The sequence below is a fragment of the Echiichthys vipera genome (assembly GCF_963691815.1).
Source record: "Echiichthys vipera genome assembly, chromosome: 2".
In the NCBI taxonomy this organism is placed as follows: Eukaryota; Metazoa; Chordata; class Actinopteri; order Perciformes; family Trachinidae; genus Echiichthys; species Echiichthys vipera.
The window spans coordinates 30,909,507-30,935,298 of record NC_139827.1 but is presented as its reverse complement, the minus strand read 5'-3'; the positions used below and the strand labels follow the sequence as shown (position 1 = coordinate 30,935,298).

Sequence of the window (25,792 nt, the reverse complement as noted above, 5' to 3'; positions counted from 1 at the left end):
CATACTTCAGCGTTAACATGTGGTATATGCTCATTATAGGGGTACAATCTTAATCTGCAATGTAACTTCAGTTGTAAAAATAACCAGAAAAAGTACAATACCCACCTTTGAAATTAAGTGGGGTGAATAATACAGTATAATAATATAAGGCAGCATCAATTAAAGCACCCAGGTGAAGTATAAGTACCTCAGAAGTTTTCAGTAATTAAGTTAATAAACACAGTTGTGTACAAACAGCGACTTGTGTCCCAGCAAACCTCCAGAAGACACGGGCCCTTCTCCCGGAAGAAGAAGGGGAGGATGTGTGCTGCGTATTTCCGCCGACAGAGGGCGACGACGTCCCGGGTGTTCAGAAGCTGCGCGAGCGTGCGCCCGAACAACACCAAAACAATGAAAGCTATCATTCAGAGGGTTACCAAGGCGACTGTGAGAGGTAAGCGGCTGTGGTGGGCCCAGCGTCGGCGGCAGACTTTGACGCCTTTGATAATGTCGCCACACCGAGGCTCTCGTATATTAACGGCGCTTACCATGAGTGTTAGCTAACCTAGCTAGGTTAGCATTAGCACTGCCGCTGAAATGAATGAGGCTCTACAGACAGATGGGCGTCCACACACAGAACCGCCGGCTGGGTGTCTCAGAGGAAAGCAGCGAAGGTTATTCCACCAAACAAATGATAAACGTGTCCTCTGGGTGGCACTGACGGCTGAATGACAGCCCTGCCTGCTGGCTCCTTTCCTCCACACCCAGTGATGTCTTTGAGTCTGTCCCCTGTCAGTGTTGAATGAACGCAGCACAAGCGCACTCACTCACCGACCTACTTGTCCTGTTTTCCTACAGTGGGAGAGGAAGAGATCAGCTCAATAGGACGAGGACTGTGTGTACTGCTGGGTATATCAGTGGAGGACACCCAGAAGGATGCGGACTACATGTGAGTGTGTGTGGGAGGGACTTTCAACACTACAAACAACAGCTTGACTGGATTTGAAACCGCTGTTTGTATTAATTCCCCAAATGATCTATTTCCCTCCATATTTTGTATCTATTTTAACAAAAATCCTATATGTATTTATTCATTTTGAATTTGATTTCAGTACTTGTTCACTCTGTTATTATTATACAGGTTACACACAAACAGGCCTGAAATACACACATGCACAAACAGGACCTATATACATGCAATTAATGGAGAGATGTCAGAGCGAGGGTGCTGCCAATGGCTCAGCTGGGGATTTGGTGCCTTGCTCAACAGCACCTCGGCAGTGCCCAGGAGATGAACTGGCACCTCTCCTGCCACCAGTCCACACTCCATTCATGGTCCACACAGGGACTCGAATCGGTGACCCTCCGATTCCCAGCCAAGTCACCTGAGCTACTGCTGCCCTCTTTGCTGATTGTTCCAATCTGTATCTCTGGCAACATTCCCTCTCTAAATGTAAATTTAGGCTTGTAGTGTAAGGGCAGGTACGGGTCACAGGAATAGGGGTGTTTCACTCATCATTGAAAAACTGATGCTTATTATCTGGGCAACATTCTCTGACAGCAGTCAAGTTGCCATTGTGAATTTGTTGTGATGCAACATTAAAGCAGGAGATGACCTACTCTGTGCTCAAAGTGATGCTCAGAGATCGGTTAACTGGCCACCCAGCTCTTTAACGCATCCCCCTAAAATAACCCAAGAATCATGGCTCTTTAGTGACTGTTCACTCCAGTCAGTTGAGTCCTCCCAAATTTTACACTATTTAATGAGGAATTGAATCAAACACAAACCTCTTGAAATGTTTACAACCCAACAACAACATAGAACTCTACATAGGCTGCCAAATGTTATATAACTTGCAGCAATTAGTTAATTTGTATCATCAAACATCAACCGTGGGACTGAGTGAGCCACAGTCAGTCTGAGGTTGTGGATCAGGTTACATCGGGGTACATGGGGAATCATGCTAGAGAGCTGATTGACAGTCAGTCTGAGTCAGGGCTCATAAGAGCCTGCTTCACCCCGAGAAATGACCCACACTAGCTCAAGTTATTAACCCACCACTCATGTAACTGATTCATAGCAATATCTGACTGTGCTTTGGGTAGAAGGTTACTACATGTTTCAAATCCATTCCTTAATCCTCAAATGAATGTGAGGTTATTTGACCCTGTTTAGCACCCAGGATGAATAGCCTACAGCTTCTTCTAGTCTATTACTCGAGTGGAGAGGGCCACTAGAGACAGAGACCCACCGCATGGCTGACTCGGCTCCAGCATGGTCCTGTCACTGTATGAGTGGATCAGGAAGACTCACTCAATCATAAACTCTATGTCCACACAGGGTTGAAGATAATATTCTCCTATAGATTCACGGTGCACATTTATGCACTCACTTAAGTGGCTCGTGAGTGGCTGCATTAACTGTAGATTACATTGTAGGAACAAGTTTCATTAGCGTTCGGGTGAATTTGACTCAAGTGACTCAACCCTGATCATATAAGTGACTCAGAATAACCTGAATCCTTAAAATGATCCGGGTTGACCATCACTACTCAGAGCTCAACAACAAAGACTGTATATGGATGCATGCAAATTGATGAGCAAGGAAGTAAAGAATACAAACACATCCTTGTATCTCTGTCACGTTCCGTGTTGATGTTCATGTCTTAGCATGAAAAGCAACCCATGTCTGCCTGGAAGATAGAAAACCAGGCTGTAAACATTTGGTATACTATGAAAAACGTTCTGCATCCACGGGATAAAAGATGTAGAAATCCCATGTTGTCCCTTGAAGTAAAACTAGTGAGGTCTCTGCCAACACTGACCACATTGATCAGAGTGATTGTCACAGTTTCAGACAGCTTGTTTCCTCACTGGTTTTCCCTGTGTGTTTTCAGAGTGCGCAAGATCCTGAACCTTCGCCTGTTTGAAGACGAGAACGGGCGAGCTTGGAGCAAAAGTGTCATGGACAAGGACTTTGAGGTGCTTTGTGTTAGCCAGTTCACACTGCAGTGTATACTGAAAGGCAACAAGCCAGACTTCCACTCAGCCATGCCTGCAGAGCTGGCCCAGCCCTTCTACAGTAGCATCCTGGAGAACATGAGGAGTACTTACAAGCCAGAGCTCATTAAGGGTGAGTGAACCCACAACTTTGATCCTGTTACTTTTGGTTGCACGTTGCGATTATGCAAGCTCACTTCAGACCCCTCTACCTGACAAACCTACGTCCTGTCATCATCACCTACATGGGCTGCAGCGTTTTGTCTAAATGCTCGCTCCATGCTACCGCAGCTCATTTTATTTTGTTTTGTTGTTTGGAAGCAATACGGGCAACACTTAATGGAGCGGCAGTATTTATTCTGCTCAACCACACACTACATACACAATGAGCACTAAGATCTTCTGTAGGAGCTTCCCTGCTCTTATAAGATGATGTTAGCCTGACAGAACTTCCTTCAATTGGTCTGAAAGTCTGAACCATACAAAAAATGCTTTCACACTAGAGACGAACCAGACCAGGGTTCAGTTTGAGCCAGACCGAGACCTCTTTCTGTCAAACCATGGGCCGGGGGAGTTTTCAGACCTGCATTTTTGGTTTGCATCAAACTTAAGTTAGAAAGTCCAGACCAAATGAGGTAGGCATCAAAGCGCCCTCAGCCATCTTTACAGTTTCCCTTTAAAGTCACAGTGCACACTGCACAGTGGCATGTTCCTGCTGCTTTGGACTTTAGAGGTGAGCTTGATCGTTTGATTAATTTCACCATTGTTTCCCCACAGTTTTTATGAAACATTTAAATGTCCCAAGTTGTAAAAAGTGAGATTTCCATCCTTATGAATATAAGGATGTAAAAGTATCAAAACTGACAGTCAGAGAAATGCACACAACTTATTCAGAAACTGTGCCTTTAAACGAGCCGTCAGGACCTGTGTATCGTTGTGATGTCACAACTATACTAAGTGTTAGTGCTTTAACAGTCATTCCCCGGCTGTAGAGACAATGCAGAGGAGAGCGCTCAGATGGAGAACCTGTAAACGCGGATGTGTTTTTTTAACATTAAGGCATGTAAATATGTTCTAGCAGTAACCCAAAGTACGTAAGTATGAACCCGATAATGAGGATAATGTGTTCCCTTTAGGTCTGATATTGAGTTGCTGATATCCAGTGTTTATTTTAGGACAATATGAGGGATTTTATGGAATCACAGTTCAAAAATAGTAAGAATTTCAGGATCGGAAGGAGAGGACAGTTTCAATAAGAGTCCCTGGAAGTTGGAGGACAACCGGCTAAAAACAAAACCTGGTTTGTTTACGGCTACTTGTGTTGAGGGTCACTATTATCGCCACTCCCTTATAAGGTTGGATCAGTGCCCCCTGCTATTTAATTGCCTGTACCCCCATCTCAGTGTGCGGTTAAAGCTTGTTTGGGGGTGGGAGGTGCGGATTATCGGGGCAGTGACGCCTCGCTGGTGACGGTGGCAGTGAATTGGGTCAGGCCAGCAGGGAGCAGGTGCGGAGAACACCTTGTCCCAGCAAGGGAGGCATAAGACTTCCTAATTAGTCCCCTCTCCCATCTCCACCACCCACCACACTCCAGAGAGGAAATATGATGATGCGGCACTTTTCCACCACGGCCCACAGCTTCATTGTGCAGATGGTGTCATTAATCTCACGGACTCAGTGGAAGAAAGGAGAACATTTAAGTTGGAACTTCCTGTCCTCCTGCAGACTTTTGTCCCCAATGTCTCTTAAGGCTCAACGTTATCTTCTGTCCTCATAAAAGATTGACTGCCAATGCCACTTGTGTTTACTGCCTATTTATATTAGGATGTGATGTCATTTGGGATGCACTGGGTTATTTAGTCAGCTGTGAGCAAACTGTCTTTGATTTTTAATCCATAAAGGACAGAAAAGAAAAGAAAAGCAGGGCTCAAAGTGCAAAAGCTGCCTTGAATGAGCCTTATAAAGTTGGGGCTAAACCAGTTCCATTAAGACGGGTTCAAGCGTCTGCACACTGTGCTGAAGCAGCCCGAAAGGTCTAACAGGTATCAAATGGACGGGCAGCAGTGGTCAAGAGAGAGCTGTGATGTTCACAGCCACAGAACAACACTTTAATATCATAAACATATTAAAGAATCTCTGTGGGGTCTCAGTGTATAGTGGAGGGTGGAGCTGTATGTTCTGCCACCCTTTGAGCATTTTTTTAATGCATTTAAAGTGTAATTCCGGTGCAAAATCATCCCATGGTCTTTTTTCGTCACTAAGATACATCAAATAAGCCATCGAGACAGTTTTTTTAGTGTAACAACTATTAACGGAGAAATCCAGGAGAGTGGCTAACAGCCGGACGTGGCTAACACGGATTAGCTGGGGGCAGCACGGTGAAGGCATTCAAATGTCTTTATTTAACCACTAATACTGCTCAAGATAACACCAAACCTCTGCAATAGCATGAGAAGACTCCCTACACATAAAAAGAAGCACCGTAGGGTTCGCCAACAACGTAGTTAGTGAACCCAGACTTTGGTTTTTTGAAAGATTTACCTACTGGCCCCTGTACCACCTACTCTCATAGTAAAGTCCATTCAAGTGGATTATCAAAGTCAATCCCAAAGGAAGGAGCCCATTGTTGCCTTGTTTTCTGTGTAAGGACTCTTCTCATGCTGCTGCAGAGGTTTGCTGTTACTTTGAGCAGTATTAGTGGTTAAAAAAGTCATTTTAATGCCTTCCCCGTACTGCCCCGAGCTAATCAGTGATAGCCACGTCCGGCTTTTAGAGACTTTCCGGGGTTTCTCCGTTAATAGTTCATAGATGAAAAAAAATGTTATTTGATGTATATATGTGTCGAAAAATACCATGGGATGATTTTGCGCCGGAGTTACACTCTAAGGTGATTTTCTTTAAACAGTGGTTAATGAAGTCAAATGATATGGAAGTATGGCAGAAAGTCAAGTAAAACCATCTATTTCTCATCGGGTGAGTGTTACAGGACCCTTGACCAAGTTAGTTTGTCAGTATAAATTGCCATAGTAACTGAGCTTGAAGCATGTTGAATTTTCTTTATAGAACCGAATTTACTAAAAATGAGTCAGCCTGGCTTATTTGGTAATCTTCCTTTAAGGGACAGGCCTCAGGTCTCATTCAGCTTTATAAAATGTCTCTGTTTGTCTTGTGTTCTAGATGGGAAGTTCGGGGCTTATATGCAGGTCCACATTCAAAACGACGGACCGGTTACCATTGAACTGATGTCCCCTACTGGCCCCACGGACCCCAGACAGGTACATTATTGAGCATGGAGTAGTTCAACAAAAACATCTTTATTCAAGATCCACTTATTAGTCATCATTGGATGACGTTAGCTCAGTTGTCATGGAGATGGCTCAGTCTCCAGATGCAATTTAAAGCTAAAAAAAAAGCGGGGAAACCGACCTTGAATTAAGATTTTTTGTTTTGTCAAAGGGTCACTGAGTTTTACTGAGAGTAATATATTTTCAAAGTGAATATGTAAATTGAACATCAGTTCTCATTTATTCTGCCACTGTAAGACACAACTGGAATACATGCATAAAGTGTCAAGTGTTTCTTATCACTCATATTGAACCACTAGGTGGTGATATATGCTCTTCTGTTGTGTGCAGTGGCTCTTGCTTCACATCACCCATAGAGCGTTTTTTTAATGAGACTACTGATTTGAGTAAGAAACATGGATAGAATTTAGGAAATTGTGAATTGTTATTATTATTGTTTCCACTAACACCTCATCTATTTAAATATGTAGGTGTAAATATCACATCAGATATGCGGCCAACTGACTTTTGAGGCCAATACTGATATGGATATTGCATAGTTTATATATATATGTATATACTTTATATATTAAAACTTACATAAACACATAGCCCAAAACGCATACAACATGTTGTCCCTCAGCAGGACATTTTACAGTTGAAAAATAAGTCTAATCCATAACTTGAAATATAACCGTAAACTGTAAACTTGACTGGATATAAAATGATCACCCATACCAAATAAATATGAAAATAAGATTAATTGCATACTATTCACAGATCTTTAAACTGTGGAATTTCAGAATAAATGGTCAAAATACGGCATTTCAGAATGTTTGTAAACAAAAGGCGTCACGATACTTCCGGGTGGCAGAACGCGAGCGGCTCTACTGACCTGAAGCGATCCAGCCGGCTACTGTAAACAGTGTTACATGGTTTAAAACATTTTCGCTGATCTAAAATTAAAGCATTAATTGGAAGAGTACTCTGGTTCACACAATATAGTAGGACGTGGGAATGCACCTTTAATGATGGTTGCCAAGAAGAAGTAGTTCTAGTGTCATGTAGGCTACTGATCAAATGTCAGTGGAAGACATAGGAAAAGCCAAACATAGCATGCTGATGGATGACTGCTGCATACCACCGTTTCATCATCACTGCACATTTAGTTTGAGTAGTTAAGTAGTGCTAGGCTACAGCGCACTATCCATTTAACCGTCAAAGCACACGTTTGTGCCATCCGATCCGAGCAACAGAAAACGATCATAGCCTTTTTAGTTAGATAACAGAGAAATAGATCATCTACCATGGCCTTACAGATTGTGTCAAACAGCAACTGTCACTAAAAAACTCAATGGTAGGCTGTTGCTCATTTAGTTATGTTAATAAACTAGCCTTTAGGTTACATCTACTTTTACCAAGGTATGCATTTAATTTGATGCTATCTCCTGAATGAATCAGTCCCTCAAAGATCATATTAACTACGCCTGAATTTCCACCTCGTCTGTTTTTGAAACAACTTACCTGTTGAAATGTAGATTTGGCTACGCCTGTGGTTTGTTTACTAGTGGTGCCATCGTAGAACGCTTCAGCTTTTGCCACCTGGAAGAACGTGTATAATTGTTGTGCCCGCCATGGTGGATTGTTGTGTGTATATACTGTACAGTAAATAATGTATTCATTTTTGAGATTCTAAGAAGTAAGGCAGCTACTTGCCTACATGTATAATTGTATCTATGTCAATAGCACTTTTATTTTTGAGGTCACTGAGAATTGAGACATACTAAAAAATTGTGCAAGTTAAGCATGAACACATTAACATTTGGTCATAGATTTGCCTTTGTGTGTTTACATTATTGCAATCAGTTAATACCTTTTTCAAAAAAAAAGAAATATAATCTTATGTTTTCATGCCATAGTTTGCCACTTCGCCTTTTTTAGCTCACAGAGGACTGGAGTAGATCCTGAGGCATTTACTAAATTAAAAAATCGATTTTGAATCGTTTTGAACTGAAATTCGATTCTGAATTGAACCGGGCCCCAAGGATCAGAATCGAATCATGAGACCCCAAAAATTCCCACCCCTAATCTATATCTTTGATAAGGTAACATTTCATTTAGATTTGCAGATTTATTGAACAGGGTCTACATGTCTACATTTGATGAGTGCACATTTCTGACATTCCCTGTTGTTTCTGGAAACTTGGATGAAAAAGAAGTTTAAAAACTTAGACCATAACAACCATGTTCGTAAGAGTGATGTGGGCCATTGCCACTTCTTTCATAGGTTGTAAAGGTGGACTGATTCACTGTGTTCTCACTTAGTCACCCCTATGGCACAGCTGAAAGCCCCCCAATTTGGCTTAGTCAGGTACCAGTGTGTGTGGGGAACAATGCGTTGTGTGTGGGCGTCAGATGATTGGTGGCACATGCCCACATATACAGGCTTTGGAGAGCTGAAACTGTATACTGAGATCAAAAAGGATTTAAAGTGAAATCCCGGTGTACAATCATCCCAGGGTCTTTTTAGGCAAATTGGGTCATCAAATAAGCCATCAAGACAATTTTTTGTATGAACTATTAACGTAGATTTTCAGGAGAGGCGCTAACAGCCTGCAGTGTCTAACACTGATTAGCTTGAGGCGGCGAGTTGAAGGCAGTAAAAAGTATTTTTTAACCACTAATACTGCTCCAAAAAACACCAAACCTCTGCAGTAGCATGATAAGAGACCTTACACATTAACCGAAGTCCAACAACGTAGTATGTAAACACAGAGTTTATTAAAAAAGTGTTTTGAAAAACTGGCCCTGGCCCTGGTACAAGCTGCTCCATTCAAGTCAATTACCAAATAAAATCCAAAAGGAAGAAGCCCATCGTGAACGTTGTGGGTTGTGGCAAACACGGTAATCCCTCTGCCTAAGGGTCTTGATCGGCGTGAAAAGTTTCTGGGTTGTAAGCTTTCATTTTTGTTTCACAGCCAGGAAAGACACAAACATGAACCATTCTGTATCTCTTCACTTCAAGTTGCAGGCTATTTGGCTTAACCCGTGCCTGCACTCACTGTGCGTCTTCTGGCAACATACGACCCCTGACCCCTGAGATCTGCGTAGTGTTTGGGTGAAGCAGGGAAAGATGCTGTGTGGGACTTTTCTAAACCTTGTACCATCTATTATTAACTTATATTTCTCCAAACTGCCAGAAACCACAACATTTACGTGTTTTGTTGGAATAAATCATCAATGGGCTCCTTACTTTTGGATTGTTTTTGGTAATAAAAACTTGAATGGAGCAGCTGGTACCGGGACCAGTAGGTAAGTCTTTCAAAACACTCTTTTAATAAACTCACACTAAGTGTTCACATACTACGTTGTTGGACTTCTGTTAATGTGTCAGGACTCTTCTCATGCTTCTGCAGAGGTTTGGTGTTATTTGGAGCAGTATTAGTGGGAAAAAAAGACGTTTTAATGTGTCCAACTCGCCGCCCTGAGCTTATCTGTGTTAGCCGCAGCAGGCTGTTAGCGCCTCTCCGTAAAATCTACGTTAATAATTCATACATGAAAAAAATTGTCTTGATGGCTTATTTGATGACCCAATTTGGAATTAGGAGTGGAGCCTCTTTCCAAAGAATTTAACAAACGATCTTTGAACACAAGACAGAATTAACATGTCGTCGTGCAAAAAAGATAAAATAACATAAGGCTATATAGTGTGCTTACTAAAAGGACAAGGTATAGAGCTGTTCTATAGGAAAGGGATCCTTAAATGACTCCTGTTGTGATCTGATGCTATTCACAAAAAAACAATTGTTCTTATAATGACTAAATTCTCTTCAGTTTTGATATAACTGATGCTATTGTAACACCTATGCTAACCTCTTTAGGAGCATTGTTTTGAACGAACATTTGCCTCTCTGAGTCGTCGTCATCCCCCTTATCTGCCAGTAGCTCCTCACAGGATGCTGTTTGGTCTGACCTGCTGGTGGTTTGGACACAAGTGTTCATGTTTAGATAATAAAACACAAAAACTCTTGCCAGAATCGCTTCCCAACCACCTATACTGTTCTTAGGTCAAAGTCTAACATGACAATTGCACAAGACTTGAGCAAATCTTGGGTTACCATCTAGACATGACCAAGACAAACGCATTAAGAATCCAGCTGCTGTGCAAGTTAATTAAATAGTTTAAATACCCCAATCTAGAATGAAGTGGTGGACAGAGAGCCATGCCTCTAGCATATTAAAAAAAGGATGCTTCTGGTATTGGTACCAAAACTTATGGAACCACTGGATTAATCAATAATGAGAATGTGTTTTATGTCTATCTCTTTTTTTGTGTCAATGGTTTTATGAATAAAACCACATTTCTACAATGATGGTTCACTTCCCCTCTAGCTATCTTTTTATTAAACCATCATTTGTATGCATGTATCTCAGCCTCTTATTCAAGAAGCAGTTCAAATATCCGCTCTCCCAAGTCAATTCTGGTCACTTCTGTGGAACCTGGCCAACGTCCTTATGTTTTGGCTAAGAGCCGGCTTTGGCTTCTCTCCCCTTAGTGGGCTTGGCTTGCTAGCCCAAAGGGAGGGATATTAAGCAGTCCTCAGAATTTCAATCTTGTCTGTGTGGGATGTTTTGCTGTGGGGGCCGAGGAGCCAAAGCCAAGGCTGAACATGAGGGATAAAAGGCCAGCCAATAGGCTAAGCTTGGCACGGGGGGGTGAAGCAATGGCCAACAGACACTGTTCCTTTCTTTCCATGAATCAGGGATTTAGTCCACTGCAGGGTCAAGCGGCGAGCAAACAATGGTGTTATCCAGAGCAATGAAAATCATCCTGTTTGGATGTTCTCTTTAGGACACGGAACCACTGGGGGGGAATGCAGAGGGGTCTTTTTCTGGAGTTTGTGCTTGTTCATCTGACAGTTTGCGCATTTTGTTTCGGGCTCTGGGCTGAAACCCAACATATACATAGATGATGTGATGTTTGATCAGGTCAGGTCAGGTTTTTATCAGTATTCGATTATCAACAAAGCCAGTCGGCCTGGTTTGATACTACAGCGTGTTAATGGGTTCAAATGGGAATAACACAGATTTTCTTTGCCCTCTGTAAATAATGCAATGCCTTACGCAATGCTTTGGATTTTAAGATGACATTCAGTTCATAAATATTTTCCCGGCAGCCATTAAAGTTTAAGCACCTGTGTTTACAGAGTACCTACTTCATCATTACTTTTGGGGTGCTTTATGGACCGTGAAGAATACAATGAGAAAAGGAGGAGTTTGATTGGAGTAGTGACTGGAGGTGCTGAGTGGCACTGGGAAGACTTATTTTGGAGTGTATGCAGTCACAACAATAGACTCATTGAAGTGATCATATGACAACCCAAAATAGCTCAAAATGAGGAGAGAATAGAAGTGGTTGTGCATCCACAAAGACAATTCAGATGTGGAGTGCCTGTCTGTGTCACTGATGTGTGTCTCCTTCATTATTTAATTAATTTAACTAATTCATACATGTTTGGACCTTTGGGTGAATACTGAACATACTGCAAATGTCAGGATCTGCAAGTCATGATGCAGCATTTTCATGGTGTTGGCCCAGTGAGCCACCAGGAATGTTAGGCTGGAAAGCTTTTAGGGCACACTCACACTGTCCGTCTGTACCACAATCACACAAGTTGCGCATATCGTATGGTAACACAACTAACCTTTTGAACCACCTAAAGAGACAGCCTCCTAAATGACTGAGAGTGAAACAGTGAGGAGACCAGCCACCACACAGCCAGCAGAGGCAACAGGCAGCTAAAATGTTAAATGTCCATGCCAGGCCTGGATGTGGCGCTGTAACTGCCACAGAAATACACCAACAAAGAGATGAAGAGACGGGGAGACGCTGTGTAGAATACAAAGATCGGAGAGTTTCTCGCCAAATCTGGAGACTTCCCAGATCCTCCTCCATCCTAGATAGAAATGTGTCACTGTTCCTGGTGTTAGTGGAGACTTTTGTGCTGTTTTGACTCTGATGCATCAAACACTCAGAAGTTAGTGTCCTCAACGAGCAGAGGGTGCTGCTGGGAGCCCCTTCCCCGTCCCAAAGCATTCACAGGCGGGCACTTTCTCGATACATTTTTAGCGAGACTTTTCACACCTTCTTAGCAACTTTACTTTTTAAAAGCTACTAGCAACCAATCTAGTGACTTATTCAGACCATCAGGGAAAAAGGAGAAGCATATGGTTGACCTAATTCATTCCCATGCATGTGGCTCAGAGCAGTATACAGTCTATGGGTCCGTCTCACACAGCTGCCCCTCATCACATGCAATCAGCGGCATATACAGTGCCTTGCAAAAGTATTCACCCCCCTTGGCATTTTTCACATTTTGCTGCCTTACAACCTGGAGTTAACATGGATTGTTTGAGGATTTGCATCATTTAATTTACTGAACAAGGGGACAACTTTGAAGATTTTTTTTATTTATTTTATTGTGAATCAAACAACAAATAGGACAAAATAACAGAAAAAAGTTAATGTGCATAACTATTCACACCCTTAAAGTCAATACTTTTTAAAGCCACCTTTTGCGGCAATCACAGCTCCAAAGTTGCTTTGGATAAGTCTCTATGAGCTTCCCTCATCTTAACTTCTTCAAGTTGCATAGTTTGCACAACAGCAATCTTTAAGTCATCGATTTTCTATCGTATTGCGGTCTGGGCTTTGACGAGGCCATTGCAACACATTTACATGTTTCCCCTTAAACCACTCAAAAGTTGCCTTAGCGGTGTGTTTGGGTCATTGTCCTGTTGGAAGGTGAACCTTTGTCCTTGCCTTAAATCCCGCACAGAGTGGTACAGGTTTTACTCCAGAATACCCCTGTATTTAGCACCATCCATCTTTCCCTCAGCTCTGACAAGTTTCCCAGTCCCGGCTGCTGAAAAACTACTGAAGAACATGCACACATAATGATTGTGCCACCACCATGTTTCACTGTGGGGATGGAGTTCTTTTGGTGATGTGAGGTGATGGGTTTTCGACAGACAGCGTTTTCATTGATGCACGAAAAGTTCATTTTTAGTCTCATCAGACCAGAGCACCTTCCTCCATACATTTTGTGAGTCTCCCACTACTCTCATTTTCTCTTTCACTGTTAATCATTGACATCGTGTTTGAAAAAGCTGTAAAAGCAAACGGTGATGAACGTAAGCTACATTGAAGTTATGTAGCGGAACATAAATGTTGGCTGTCTAAGGGCCTGTCTCCATGGAGTGTTTTTCTCTGGCAGAAAGGCGCTGCCCTGGGCACTTGGAAGCGCTTACCATGGGTTTTGTTTCCAAGAAAGCAACATTAACGTTAACTAGGTTACTAGTTTAATGCTACATTAACATGGGGTTAACTACATAGCTAATAAGACTCATCAGAGATTTTCAGTGTCCGGCTGATCTGCACCCACAAATGAGCTTTTCCGTCTTTAGTGTGATAGTTTCCTGAGCAGGAGCAAGAGTAACGACACCAGCGCTTGCCTGAAAAGTTCAGAGATTTCAAACTAGAACAAAAAAAGTCGTAGTGCTCTGGGTGTAGCGTCTTTTCTCTGGGTGACCTGACCTCACATGCTCTCTCCTCATCAGAAAAGAAAAAAAAATGCTTTGTTGACACTCAGCCTTAAGCATCAGTGGTAAATGTCAGATCTATTTTTTTTCTAGGCTCTCTATTTTATATAGAGTGCATAAAGAACACATACAGCATCAAAGTTCAGGCACGTTCTCTGGGGGGAAAAAAGCATTACTGTAAAAAGTAGATGAGGCAAGTTCAATGTAAACTTGGACCCTTGGGTAGCAATCAATGTACCCATGTATGGATATTTCTTTTAACTCCTTTTCCTCTACAGAGGCACCCAAATGCTCTAAGGGGCAATTTTAAGGCACAATCCAAGCGTCGTTATTTATTATTCCTGGCACGTGTCCTATAGAAACCAGTTCTTGTCCTCTCCTTTGATATGACCGTACATGTTAAGGGCACACGAGTTGTTCTGTTAAGCTTTCCTGGTTCTTGTGTTTCCTCAGCTGTCAAAGCAGGAGAAGCAGCAGCAGAGGAAGGAGAAGACGCGCTCCAAGGGCCCCTCAGAGTCGAGCAAGGAGAAAGGCGCCATGCGTTCCCGACAGGACCCCAACGCCAGTAGTGGAGCAGATGGGGATGTGTCATCAGAGAGGGAGTCCTAGGTCAGCAGGGTGAGGGAGCCCAGGATACATACACAAACATACATAAACAAATGCAGTCACACGACAGTTTTCTTAAAATTAGATTTAGATTTAAAAAATCCCAATGCATTGCCTTGTTTACAAACATAATCATTCATGTTGTAAAGGCTAATCTTGTCATGCTAATTATAGTTATTATTCAGTATATTTGATGAGATATAGTGTAACTTCAAAATACTTTTTATTTATTATGATTTAGTGCCTTCTGCTTTACAAGAAAACAAAGTCTTTCACCCTCTTACAGAGTTGCTCTTCATTACCATAATATGTCGCTGTCTATTTATAATGTCTGTCAAAGTCACTTTTCCATAAAAACAATGTCTGCAGTACTTCAGATTAAGTAACATTTGACATGCAGTTTAAGCTGCATTCTGTGTCTTACTCTTCACAAAAAGTCTTCAGTACACACAAGGTTTATATGCACAGAGAGATATTAAGAATTAACCTTAAGTATAAGTTAATACTACTTCTACCACTTTGTGCAAGTGAAGATTTCTTTCTGCATGAATTTGCCACTTAGGGGCAGTGCATCAACCTGAAAACACAATACTGACATATTATCACGTTGCAGTTTTACTCACCCAGCAGACAGAACAACATGAGCGTTCGTTTGAAGTCTTGTTTGTGTCCACCTGATTAATTTAGATCCAATAGTCCCTCGCTTTTTAGCTCTATTCTGGTCTCCACCAGCTCCTGAGGGAAATATCTGACTTTTAAGCTGCCAAATGCTCCACTATGTTCACCAGCTCGTCCCTAACTTTGTCTGTCTGCTGTTTGGTGCTGAGCAGGTGCAGGGTTTATCAGAGCTTATTTGCTGAGAACAGCTGGCTGCTGTAGCTGGAACAAGGTTGATGAGAGCAGAGAGAATGGACCAAAACAGCAGTTTTCGACCATAAAACCAAAACTTGATTTACAGTTGTTTTGTCAGACGCTTTGGTACACTTCTCAAATCATCCTGGACATTTGCAAAACAGTAAGTGCATTTCTCAAAACAGTTCGAACAAATAGCCAAACACCATGTCTCCTGCTCAAAATCCTTAGTTCATCTTTCAAAAGTAAATGTCTGTGTCAATGATCATGTCAGTCTCATCAGAATGACAAGTCTTTTTGTCATTGCGTACGGTCAAATTATTTAGTCATGTTGTCAATATAACAGTGTACTCTGGAGGGTTTTTCTGATGTAAATGATGGCTAAAGCTCTGATGACAATTATTGTAAATTGTAAGAACACAAAGAAAAAACAAAATTAGAAATGTGAATATAGGACAGTCTCCTGAGGGAAAGCTGTACATGCAGCGCTTCTGGAATGACAGTGCAGTCTCCGTACACCTCCTGACGTCCCTGTCTGTCGGGCCACAAACGCTTGTCCACACATTTCCCTTCGTTAGAGGAAGTCAAGATTCACCTGGGAGCAATTTACCATTTCAGGACAGATTTAGAAAAACAAGTCTAATGGAAATATATGGAAATATGCTCCACATATTATGACAACTTGTTCAACCATTTTGCATGTAAAGACTTATGGGATGAACTAATGCCTAAATGTTGTGGGGGTGAGACTATTCAACAGAGACCCTTATAATACATTTTGATCAACATGACAATTGATAATGTAGGAAACAGCAGAGAATTGTACAGAATCGTTTGCATGCCTGTACCAAAGCATATTTATATATATCGGCTTTTTTTGATGTGCACAAGTGACACAATGATGTGAAGACTGAACAAGTGCTTTTGAGATTTTCAACCCCGATCTGAGAAATGGACCAAAGTAACTGAGAAAAACTGTAAAAGATTCTGAAAAAGCTCTGTAGAGCTGCGGGGAGATTAAACAAGAGAAACGCCCTTTACATTAAACAGTATTTCTTTCCACGATGAATATAACAATATTGATATACCATAAATAGTGTTTATGTGTAACTTTAATAAAAAAATTGTGTAAATTAGCCAATTTTTATTTTTTCCTGATCTGTTCTAATACAAATTTCAAAGCAAAAAAAGCCAAAATAACACGCATTATCACGGCCTTAAATGTTTGATTACTTTATGAATACAGTTGACTTAAATTATATAATAACATATGTTACCTTCAGCATGTGAGCAAATAAGAATATTCCAGATTTGATGTCTGAACAGGGCTTATTATATTTTCTCTTCTCCTATACTCCTATACTGTCATTAATACATGTAAAGTGTATAAAGTGTATCAAATTGATATTGATATTTGGGTTCATGTTTTTAATTTTATTTATTCAATTTGTAAGATGCAGTACAGCCTAACTTCACCTTCCATTTGTATGAGTATTTCCTCCTGCTTTTGTCGCATTTGGCTCACTTAGTATATTCCGTTAGTGTGTTATGTTTTAATCCTTGTCTTAATTTTCACTATACATATTTCAGTAGCATAGTTGGAGCTGAGACCTTAACATTTACATTACCAACGGCTGCTCCCTTGTAAATGTTGTGCATTAGATACACACAAGCCTTCAACTTTGGATACAGTCTGATAGACACTTTGACTGACATTGGCAGAAACCCTAACCCTAAACACACAACTAACAATATTCTGTATATTTACATCAGCCTTTTTTCAAGAGACGGACTTTGTTTTCTGTCTTTTGCACAGTTTTGCACGAATACAGTTGTCCCCCAAAAATAGTTCTCAACATAGATGTCTGTCAATTTTCCAAAGGGGAGTTAAGCTCGTGACTTTTGGGGATTGACATTTTGATAGTGAACTTATTTGAGGGGAAATAAACATGTCTTTTTAATCCGTAACTGGCAACCAGTCTTGGCCAGCTCTCCCACAAAAAAAGAGACTTCAATTTCAAGGGACTTCCTGGTAAAATAAAGGTTGAAGGGGAAAAAAAGAAAAGCAATACTAGTTCTTATGGCATGTTTCGGAGTGTTCCCATTTAAATGAACTTTGACCATGCACCACATTGAGCAGGTACTTTGGGAGCATCCCATTAGGGCTGCCCCTCTTGATCAATTAGTTGACTTATCGATCGATTTGGTGTTCGTCCACTAAGATTTCTGTTAGTCATTTTTAATGCTTTTTTCATGCTGAATGACTTTTTTTTTTTTTTTTAAATCAACTAATCAATTTGTTGACAAAATGGCGCGAGTGTTAGTCGACAAAGGATTTCTGTAATCAAGGAAAGCCCTACATCCCATTAAATAGGACCCTCTTCATGTGCATTCTCCCATCACATGTCTAGCCAACAGTCTACATGCTTTTTTGGAAACTTTTGATCATATTCTTGGAGTGAATACATTTTGCATGATATTTGAGGATACCAGCAGACAGGTACCCAAAGCAGAGTCAAGTTTATAACTTGTTTATAACTAGGGATGCTCGATATTGGCTTTTCTGCCGATATCCGGTATTCCGATATTGTCCAACCCTTAATTTCCGATACCGATATCACCAGATACCGATATCGCCCGATACCGATACATGTAGCCTTTTTACACCAAAATTCATCACATATCACCTATTATGGAATTAACACATTATGCCTAATTTTATTGTGATGCCCCACTGGATGCATACATAAATGCAACACGGCTTTTCAAATGTAAACACAGTCAGTACAAAATAAGTTATTGAAAAAAGTGCCATTCATTTAATTGTTTGTGTTTTTAGAGAGAATATTTTGCCTCAAACACACTACAGACAACATCACAACAAGGAAGATGCATAGCTTCAGTCCACAGTAGTAAACAAACATAGTTTTCTTTTTCCAGACTGAGTAAAGACTGAGCCGTATCTTGGCAAATAATACAATCAATAAATCAGCAGTTAAGCTCAACATGCTAACCTGTATTGGATCTAACGGATACAGCACCAGAAATTAGCTTCTCGACGTGACTGTAAACAATGCTGTGCAATTCAGGTAAGCACTGGTCTGAGAAATACTTGCGACTGGGCGTTATACAGACATAACGGGGCTCGAGGAACTCCACGCGTTTGGTGAATCCGGCATCCTGAACGATAGAAAAAGTTTGTTTCTCGGTGTCGGCTGGTGCTTCTTTTCATCACTTTGCTGCACAGATGTAGCGTTTAACTCCGCATGATTCTTCTTGAGGTGGATGATCAAATGTGATGTATTAAAGGAAGACGCCTTGTTGCCTCCTCTCATAACTAACGCCTTGCAGTCATTGCAAAGCGCACATTCACTGTTAGTAGATGACACTTGGAAATACTTCCAAACCACGGACATCTCATGCACCGGGAGAGCTGAAGCTTGTTAGCCATGGTTAGCAACCTACGAGTGAAGCGTGTTGTTGTTGTTATACGTCATCAAGCACGCGCCTGTAAACGGCCCGTGTTGCATTCAGGTACACTCGGAAATGCTGAAGCCTACGGCCCGTGTTGCATTCAGGTACACTCGGAAATGCTGAAGCCTACAGAACTAACATCGGTTGTAAAAACCTGATACCGATAATTCCCGATATTACATTTTTAACTCAATATCGGCCGATAATATCGGTGGGCCGATATTATCGGACATCCCTATTTATAACACCTTCTGCTCGTTTTTGCTAGCTAGCTGTTACCATTTGGGATGAGGCTTGATTGAGAATTTCAAGTGAGGAGTTTTTATTAATCTCTTTCCATTCATTCTTTATTGTAAATCAGAACAACTCACTCAGCCCACATTGTTGGCTCAAATCGACCCTGCACCCTCGACATTACAAGTACAAGTACAAAACCTCTTGTTTATTCATTATGAATAATGTTTGTAGTTTGATATTGCAATGGTAACAAGCTAAACTGTTGACAAAAAACAAAACACTGCTAATTAGGAAGTCTACATTGGGAAGCTGTCCTCATGAGGACATTGGGACTTTATTAGCATTCATGCAAGTAAGTTGGTAAACATAGCTTGGGAAGATTTGAAATGAAACCAACAGTTTACAAGATTATAAATAGTTTTTACATGTGGTATAAGTGAGTTGACACTGAATTTGATTGTTTTATTGTTATGTGATACATTTCCATGGAATATTTCTCTGTCAAGAGTAGAAAGATTGAATCAATGCAATAGTAGGAGACAGCTCTGAGGTGGAGGATGTGTCTAATTGTGATGCTGGTTGAACACCGAAGCAAAGCAAATAGAAAAAAATGAATTTGATTGACATAAACAAATATTTTGTACCTTGTTTCTTACTGGTGACAAAAATAAACCCTATACCCTAAAAAGCTTCCTTCTGTTCAAAGACAATACAAATGTTTGAGGTCCTACTAATCCCAAATAGGTAGGAGACATTAAAAACGCAGGCTGAAGGAGGTAAACTTGCTAGCTAGCTAACTCATCACGTGGCAGATTTCACATTGTATGTAATAAATGGATCATGCTTGCTTATGTGGTATATGGTTTGTTTCTATCTGCATATGACGTGGTAAATACAGCCTGAGCAAATACCCCCTATATTTCCATTTAAATCCCATTATTTCCCCTGCAATTACCGTGGAAAGTTTTCATCTTGGGATTATAAAAGTATTTCTGATTCTGATTGAATATTCTTAGAATTTGTAACCCTACTCCATTATTGTGTCAAGTACAACGGGGCAGCTCTGAATGTGCAGAGGGGAAAAGCAGCATCGTTACCTTAGCATCTCTTTTTTCCACTTCTCCTTTCCCCGTCTGTGCCTGCTCTCTTTCATATTGTTGACATTGCAGTGAAACTCAGCAACGCTCATGGGAGACAGACCTGTTTGTTTCTCATTCCGTGGCTCGTATTGCGGGCATGAGGAGGGGTTGGGGTGGCTCTGATTTGCCGTCAGTGTTTGTTTACTAGTGCAAAAAGCAAGGAGTTGTAGGAGAATGGAGACAGGCATTGAGTCAGCTCCCCCCGTGTCCCCCCGTGTCCCCTCCGCTGTCCCTGCTGAGGCTGCTGCTGCTGCTGCTGGCTCCTGTGGCACAGCTCCTCTCCCTGTGTGAACTCTCTGGCAGACACACATATAAACAGATTCGCCATCAAACTGGCACTGCAACCGCACTTGAACAGCAGCCCTACTCCCTGTCCTTCTCTCCACACGCACTGCACTGGTACACAATTGAGGTGTGTTGCGTTATTGTCCTGTTTAGTTCAGTTTTGTCTGTTTTAAAACGCCTACACACACACACACACACACACACACACACACACACACACACACACACACACACACACACACACACACACACACACACACACACACACACACCCACCCACCCTGTCTTATGTGGGACGTTGTAAGCCTGTAGTGCCATCTCAGACTCTTCTACTGCAGGGGGGCTAGCACTGAAATCCCAAAGTGCACGTTGGGTAAGACACGGAGGCTTCAGCACCTCGTTACATAAGACCTTTTTGTCTGACAGAGAGCCAGATCGAGGGAGATGGCAGAAACGGTGAAATGGGAAAGAAGTAAAAAAAAAAAGACTAAAGTCCAAGAAGTCGAGGGAGTTATTGGGTTTATTTGGGGGGAGCGCACACAGCACTTCTGGAGATGTGTGCGCCACGGTGGAGGGAGAGGTGGAAGAGGAAAATTGGGAAGTAAGAGAGATGTCAGACAAGGGGCTTGCTTGCCTGGCTCTGTTACTGCATATTTTAAAGAGAGGACTGATGTTCCCGAGGTTTGCTTTGCATGACTTAAACATGAGCAGCGTTCACTTTCCCCCGAATGAGTAATTTGTGACAGTCCTCCATTATTTTCTCTGCTCTTCCTTCCTGGCTGCAGTGTTCTGATGCTGGTATAAACTGCTTACATGAAGAATTCTTCTGATTGGCAGGCTGCCGTGAGCAATGTCTAACCCACACTGTCGATTGCTGTTGTAATGGTGTAAATTCAGAGAGTAGATATTACTATTTTTATAGGTGAAGGCTGGGTTCACAGTGCTGTAAATCTACCTTTTTTATATTTAAGAAACCTTGTATAGGACTGGGCTGTATTTCCAAAATCTTCTATCCTGATATAGACCTGATACAGATTTCATACGTCGATAAAGATATATCTCACAATATAGTATGTGTTCTGGTAATTCACTCAATACTCTATATGAAATAACCACATGTAGGGCTGTGCGTTATGAGGATATGTAAACACGTCTATCCTTTCATATTTTGCTTTAGTGTTTATCTCGCGGTGTCATGAAGCATGCACTTTACAGGCTGAGGGGTGTGTGAAGATGAAGCTCTGTGGGTTATTACGGGCGGCCATAGACTGCGTATCTCTTTATTAAATCAGAAAACAACTGTAACACACACACACACAGACCAGGCTACACACGCGCTCCATGTGTGAGTCCCACACAGGCTGCAGTCTTTCAGTGGAATTGATACATTATCGGCTAATTACGGCTGTGAAAACAATAAAATGCTGTTTCCCCGTTGACTTCTTTTTATCAGTGAATTTGTTTCTGTTCCCCTAAAATAGCTCTGCATGACGGCAATTTTTCTTTAAAGCTGCGCTAATCAATATCGCTACTATTTAGCAATGGATCAAATGACAGTATGACAGATTTCATGTGGACCGTGAAAGCGTCTTATTTTCCTGCAACTTTGCTCACAGAAACAGAGAAATGAAAGGAGATTGAATACTAGAATTAAATGAAAAGAAAATTTTATTAATTAGCTCACATTAACCCATATTTGGTGGAAGCTAATGTTAAAGGAATACTTCAACCTCAAAATGACCACTTGCATATCAGTTAGTCAGAGAGTGTTGCCATGAATTCATGAGGAAAACTTGTTTGATTCTCCATTCACATTGGAGGCTCGTGAAGATAATAAGGTTTAAATTATGAATTCAAGGCAACACTCGGTTACTAATTGATATACAAAGGGTCACGTTAATGAAGTGTCCCTTTAAGCACCTTCATTTTTGCCGTCAGGACTAGTTTAATGTGGGGTAAATAGTCTTACCTCAGTACGTCTATAATATAAAGGGTCAATTCGCACACGATTAAGAAATCCCTGATTCTACCAGAGGTGGGCGGGGAGACTCCATCTACACGCTGCAGTCACCTCCCTGTCACCTTGTGCGTGCTACGTAGCCTCCTGATTTCACAAAATTAACACAAAACTAAAGGACAGAATCGATTCTCTAAAAACAAGCGATAAAAGTGCTTCTTCAAGTTCCTCCATGCTCAAACAAATGCAGGAACTACGTATTGGCGGGATATGCCTGGATACCAACATGTGTTTTACAGAGGGTCGTAATTGTACAGGAGTATTTCTACCTGAGGTATTTTTTCTGGACTGTTTTGCAGAAGGTTTAAATTTTTTGACTGACATTCTCTGGAATAATGACTGACATGGCACATTCGGACAGGACTAAAACCTCCGGTAAAAAAGACCTTACCCCACGTCCCCACATTACACTAGTCCCTTGCGAATAGGGCTATTGGCATCCTTTTTCCTTTTAATATGCTCATAGCAAACTTAGTTAGATATTGCTGTGTAACTAAATGAAATAAAACTAATGTAGCCACAGGTTACATAGTTACACATTTTAATGCTTCACATGGTGATTAATGACAAAATGACTCTGTTCTGTTTTCTCTCATGCAGATGTCAAACCGGGGACATTACAGTGAGCCCACTTTCTTCAGGAGGGCCCTAATCTTCAGTGACTCTTACATCTGATGGTGGACTGTCCTCCTTCCTTTGGAAATCAGCAGGATTCTCTTGGCCTGACGCAGAGCATCATCCCTGTGCTGGCGTCCTCGGCTATTCTTCTCCAGGATCAGATAGGACTGGCTAGGTGTATATCAAAGAGGCAAAGTCTAACCACAAGACTGCCCGGTTTTCTTAGATTGTTGAAGGGAGATACAAGGGATGCATAGGAAAGGAACAGATTTCAGCAGCGATATACTGTGTGGTGCTGCGGCTTTCTGTGCTTACTTCTTCCTTACTTTCATATTTCTACCTCCATCTGGCTCTGAATGTCTTTCTCTTTCAGATTCTCGCCGCCTGTCTCTCTCTCTTTCAGTCTGCTTTTCTCCATTAAGCTCTGCTTAGAGACATGGCACTGACCCTGAATTATAACTCAGCTCCAAGTCCTTGGCTTATAGTACATCAAGAACATCAGGACAGTGATATTAGTAACATCAGAATATCAGTGACAGTCTTGCTTAATTGATTGCACCAGTGACACCTTCTGATTAGTGTTAGTACATGTGTAAAGTCTATCGTTAAAGGTTGTATGACCTTTTATGAATAGACTGTATGTTTTAAGGTCCAACTGAAATTGCTATTGCACACAGGTCTGCTCTGTAAATGACATGCCCTGTGCTCTCTTCTGAGAAACAAAAAAATCAGCAAAAGTCCATACTTTATGGACAGCAACCTCCTTCAAGCATGGACACATACAGTATTCTGTGTTGCACCTTAGCTTGCTTAATTAGCTAACAAACAAAAAAACAAGGGGAAAGTACCCTGCTAACATCAGGTAGACTAGATAGCTAATTAGCGTTTTAGCTCAAGAGCTTGTAAATGTACCTGGGAATGTCAAATTTGGACTCTTGAGATGCTAAATGGTGTCATCTTTTAAAATGTTTCATCAGCGTGGAACTGCAATATTGTGCACTTGCAGAAGGTCAAGCCCTGCACCTTCGAGATTTCGACTTCGAGAACTACTGATGTCTTAGAGTGAAATTCCCTCCTAAAATCATCCCATGGTCTTTTTCGACACTTGCACACATCAAATAAGCTATAAAGACAATATTTTTACGTACAAACTATTAACAGAGAAATCCCAGAGAGTGGCTAACAGCCGGACGTGGCTAACACTGATTAGCTCGGGGCAGAACGGTGAAGGCATTAAAACGTCTTTTTAAAACTAATAATACTGCTCAAAATAACACCAAACCTCTGCAGTAGCATGAGAGTCTCTGAACATAAAACGGGGAAAAAAGACCCTGGGATGATTGTACACCGGAATTACACTTTAAGAGAACTGGATACAGAGTTGCCCTGTTCATTCCTATGAAGGGTGTTCAGTGGCGCATAAAGCCAACAGGTGTACTAGAGCCGGCTACTTCTGGTTTAGCGCCTCAGCTAGCCTGTATGGGGATTCAATTATTTAACTTGACCATGTCTAAATGCCTAAATGCATCAAGTTTCTGCCATGTGATTGGCTGCTTAAGAATTTGTTTTAACAAGCAGTTGGACAGGTGCACCTAATAAAGTGGCCGGTGAGTGTAAGGCAATGGGAAAAGGCTTTTTGGGCCAGAGGCCATCACGTGAAAGCCCCAAAAGTTGCAATTCCACCACTTGACCACTATGTTAAATTGCTTCAATCCCGGCGCACCTTCTGGTGACCTGGCAACAATGTGAACGAAGTTGCACAAACCATGTTGCAGTGAGTGGCTAGCTACAGGATGCAGAAGTGCATATATGCCGATCAAAGCTGGAATTTACTGGGGAACATGTGCGCTGTCCACAGCTTGCCAACCACTGCAGCATAAAACCAGCATTACTCTTTAATATAGTTTTTAACAAAGTATTTCTAATCTGTCTCTAAAAGACACATTTTTCTCCTTTTTAATGTTAAATAAAATAAGACATTTTCTAGTTCCATCTTTTTCTTCCCCATACCCGAACTTGTGAATTGGCCAATGCCAAGTTCAATCCAATACCAGTGCATGAAAAAAAACCTGCTTTATATATTATTTATTTTGTAATTAGAGATGTGATATGATTGCTATCATTGTTGATAAATTGAAAATAAACTACTTTAAAGTGATTCTCTTCAGGGACAAATGACGTGGTACCGGATCAATGCAGACTTGTGTACTCTCCAATACCATTTTAGGCAGCATTGGGGCCTTTCAACTCTAAAAAGAATATTGCTAAAACATTTCAACATAGTTTTTACATGATCTTTAACTGCAAAATCAGACACTTGTGATTTGAGTTGGACCTTCCGATGAAAGATCGTGCTGACTGTCTCTTAAATAGCTCCAGACCCACACACAGGAAATGATCATTTTGACTGCAGGGAGGGATAGTGCCGTACTGCTCGCTTCAGCTGTAGTCAATTTTACGCCTAGGATCCGATAGTTTCATCTTAGTGACAACAAGTCAGTTTGTCTCAATTACATGTACTTCGCCTCTGTGGAGAGGGGCCTGCTGTGCTTCACTATCACCAACACTGGCACCAGTGTGGTTGAGCAGCCTCTGGCCTCACAAAAATACATCTACTGTTCATTCATTCATGTTTTTGATTATTACACTGTCCTGCTGTCACTTGACAGATCTGAATGTACATTTTGTTTCCATTTTAT

At 41.3% G+C, this 25,792-nt stretch overlaps 1 protein-coding gene across 2 annotated transcripts; it reads left to right on the top strand.

The window, feature by feature from the left end:
* Positions 1–334: 334 nt before the first annotated feature.
* dtd1 (D-aminoacyl-tRNA deacylase 1) lies at positions 335–25,792 on the top strand. Of its 2 annotated transcripts, none has more exons than XM_083923979.1 (6): positions 335–433; positions 838–928; positions 2,877–3,112; positions 6,157–6,254; positions 14,319–14,474; positions 23,076–25,792. In XM_083923979.1, the coding sequence occupies exons 1-5, from the start codon at positions 391–393 to the stop codon at positions 14,472–14,474; spliced, it is 624 nt and encodes a 207-aa protein (XP_083780105.1). In that variant the 5' UTR covers positions 335–390; the 3' UTR covers positions 23,076–25,792. The 2 variants fall into 2 exon arrangements, with proteins under 2 accessions (XP_083780105.1, XP_083780104.1); XM_083923978.1 differs by having other exon boundaries at positions 14,319–14,483.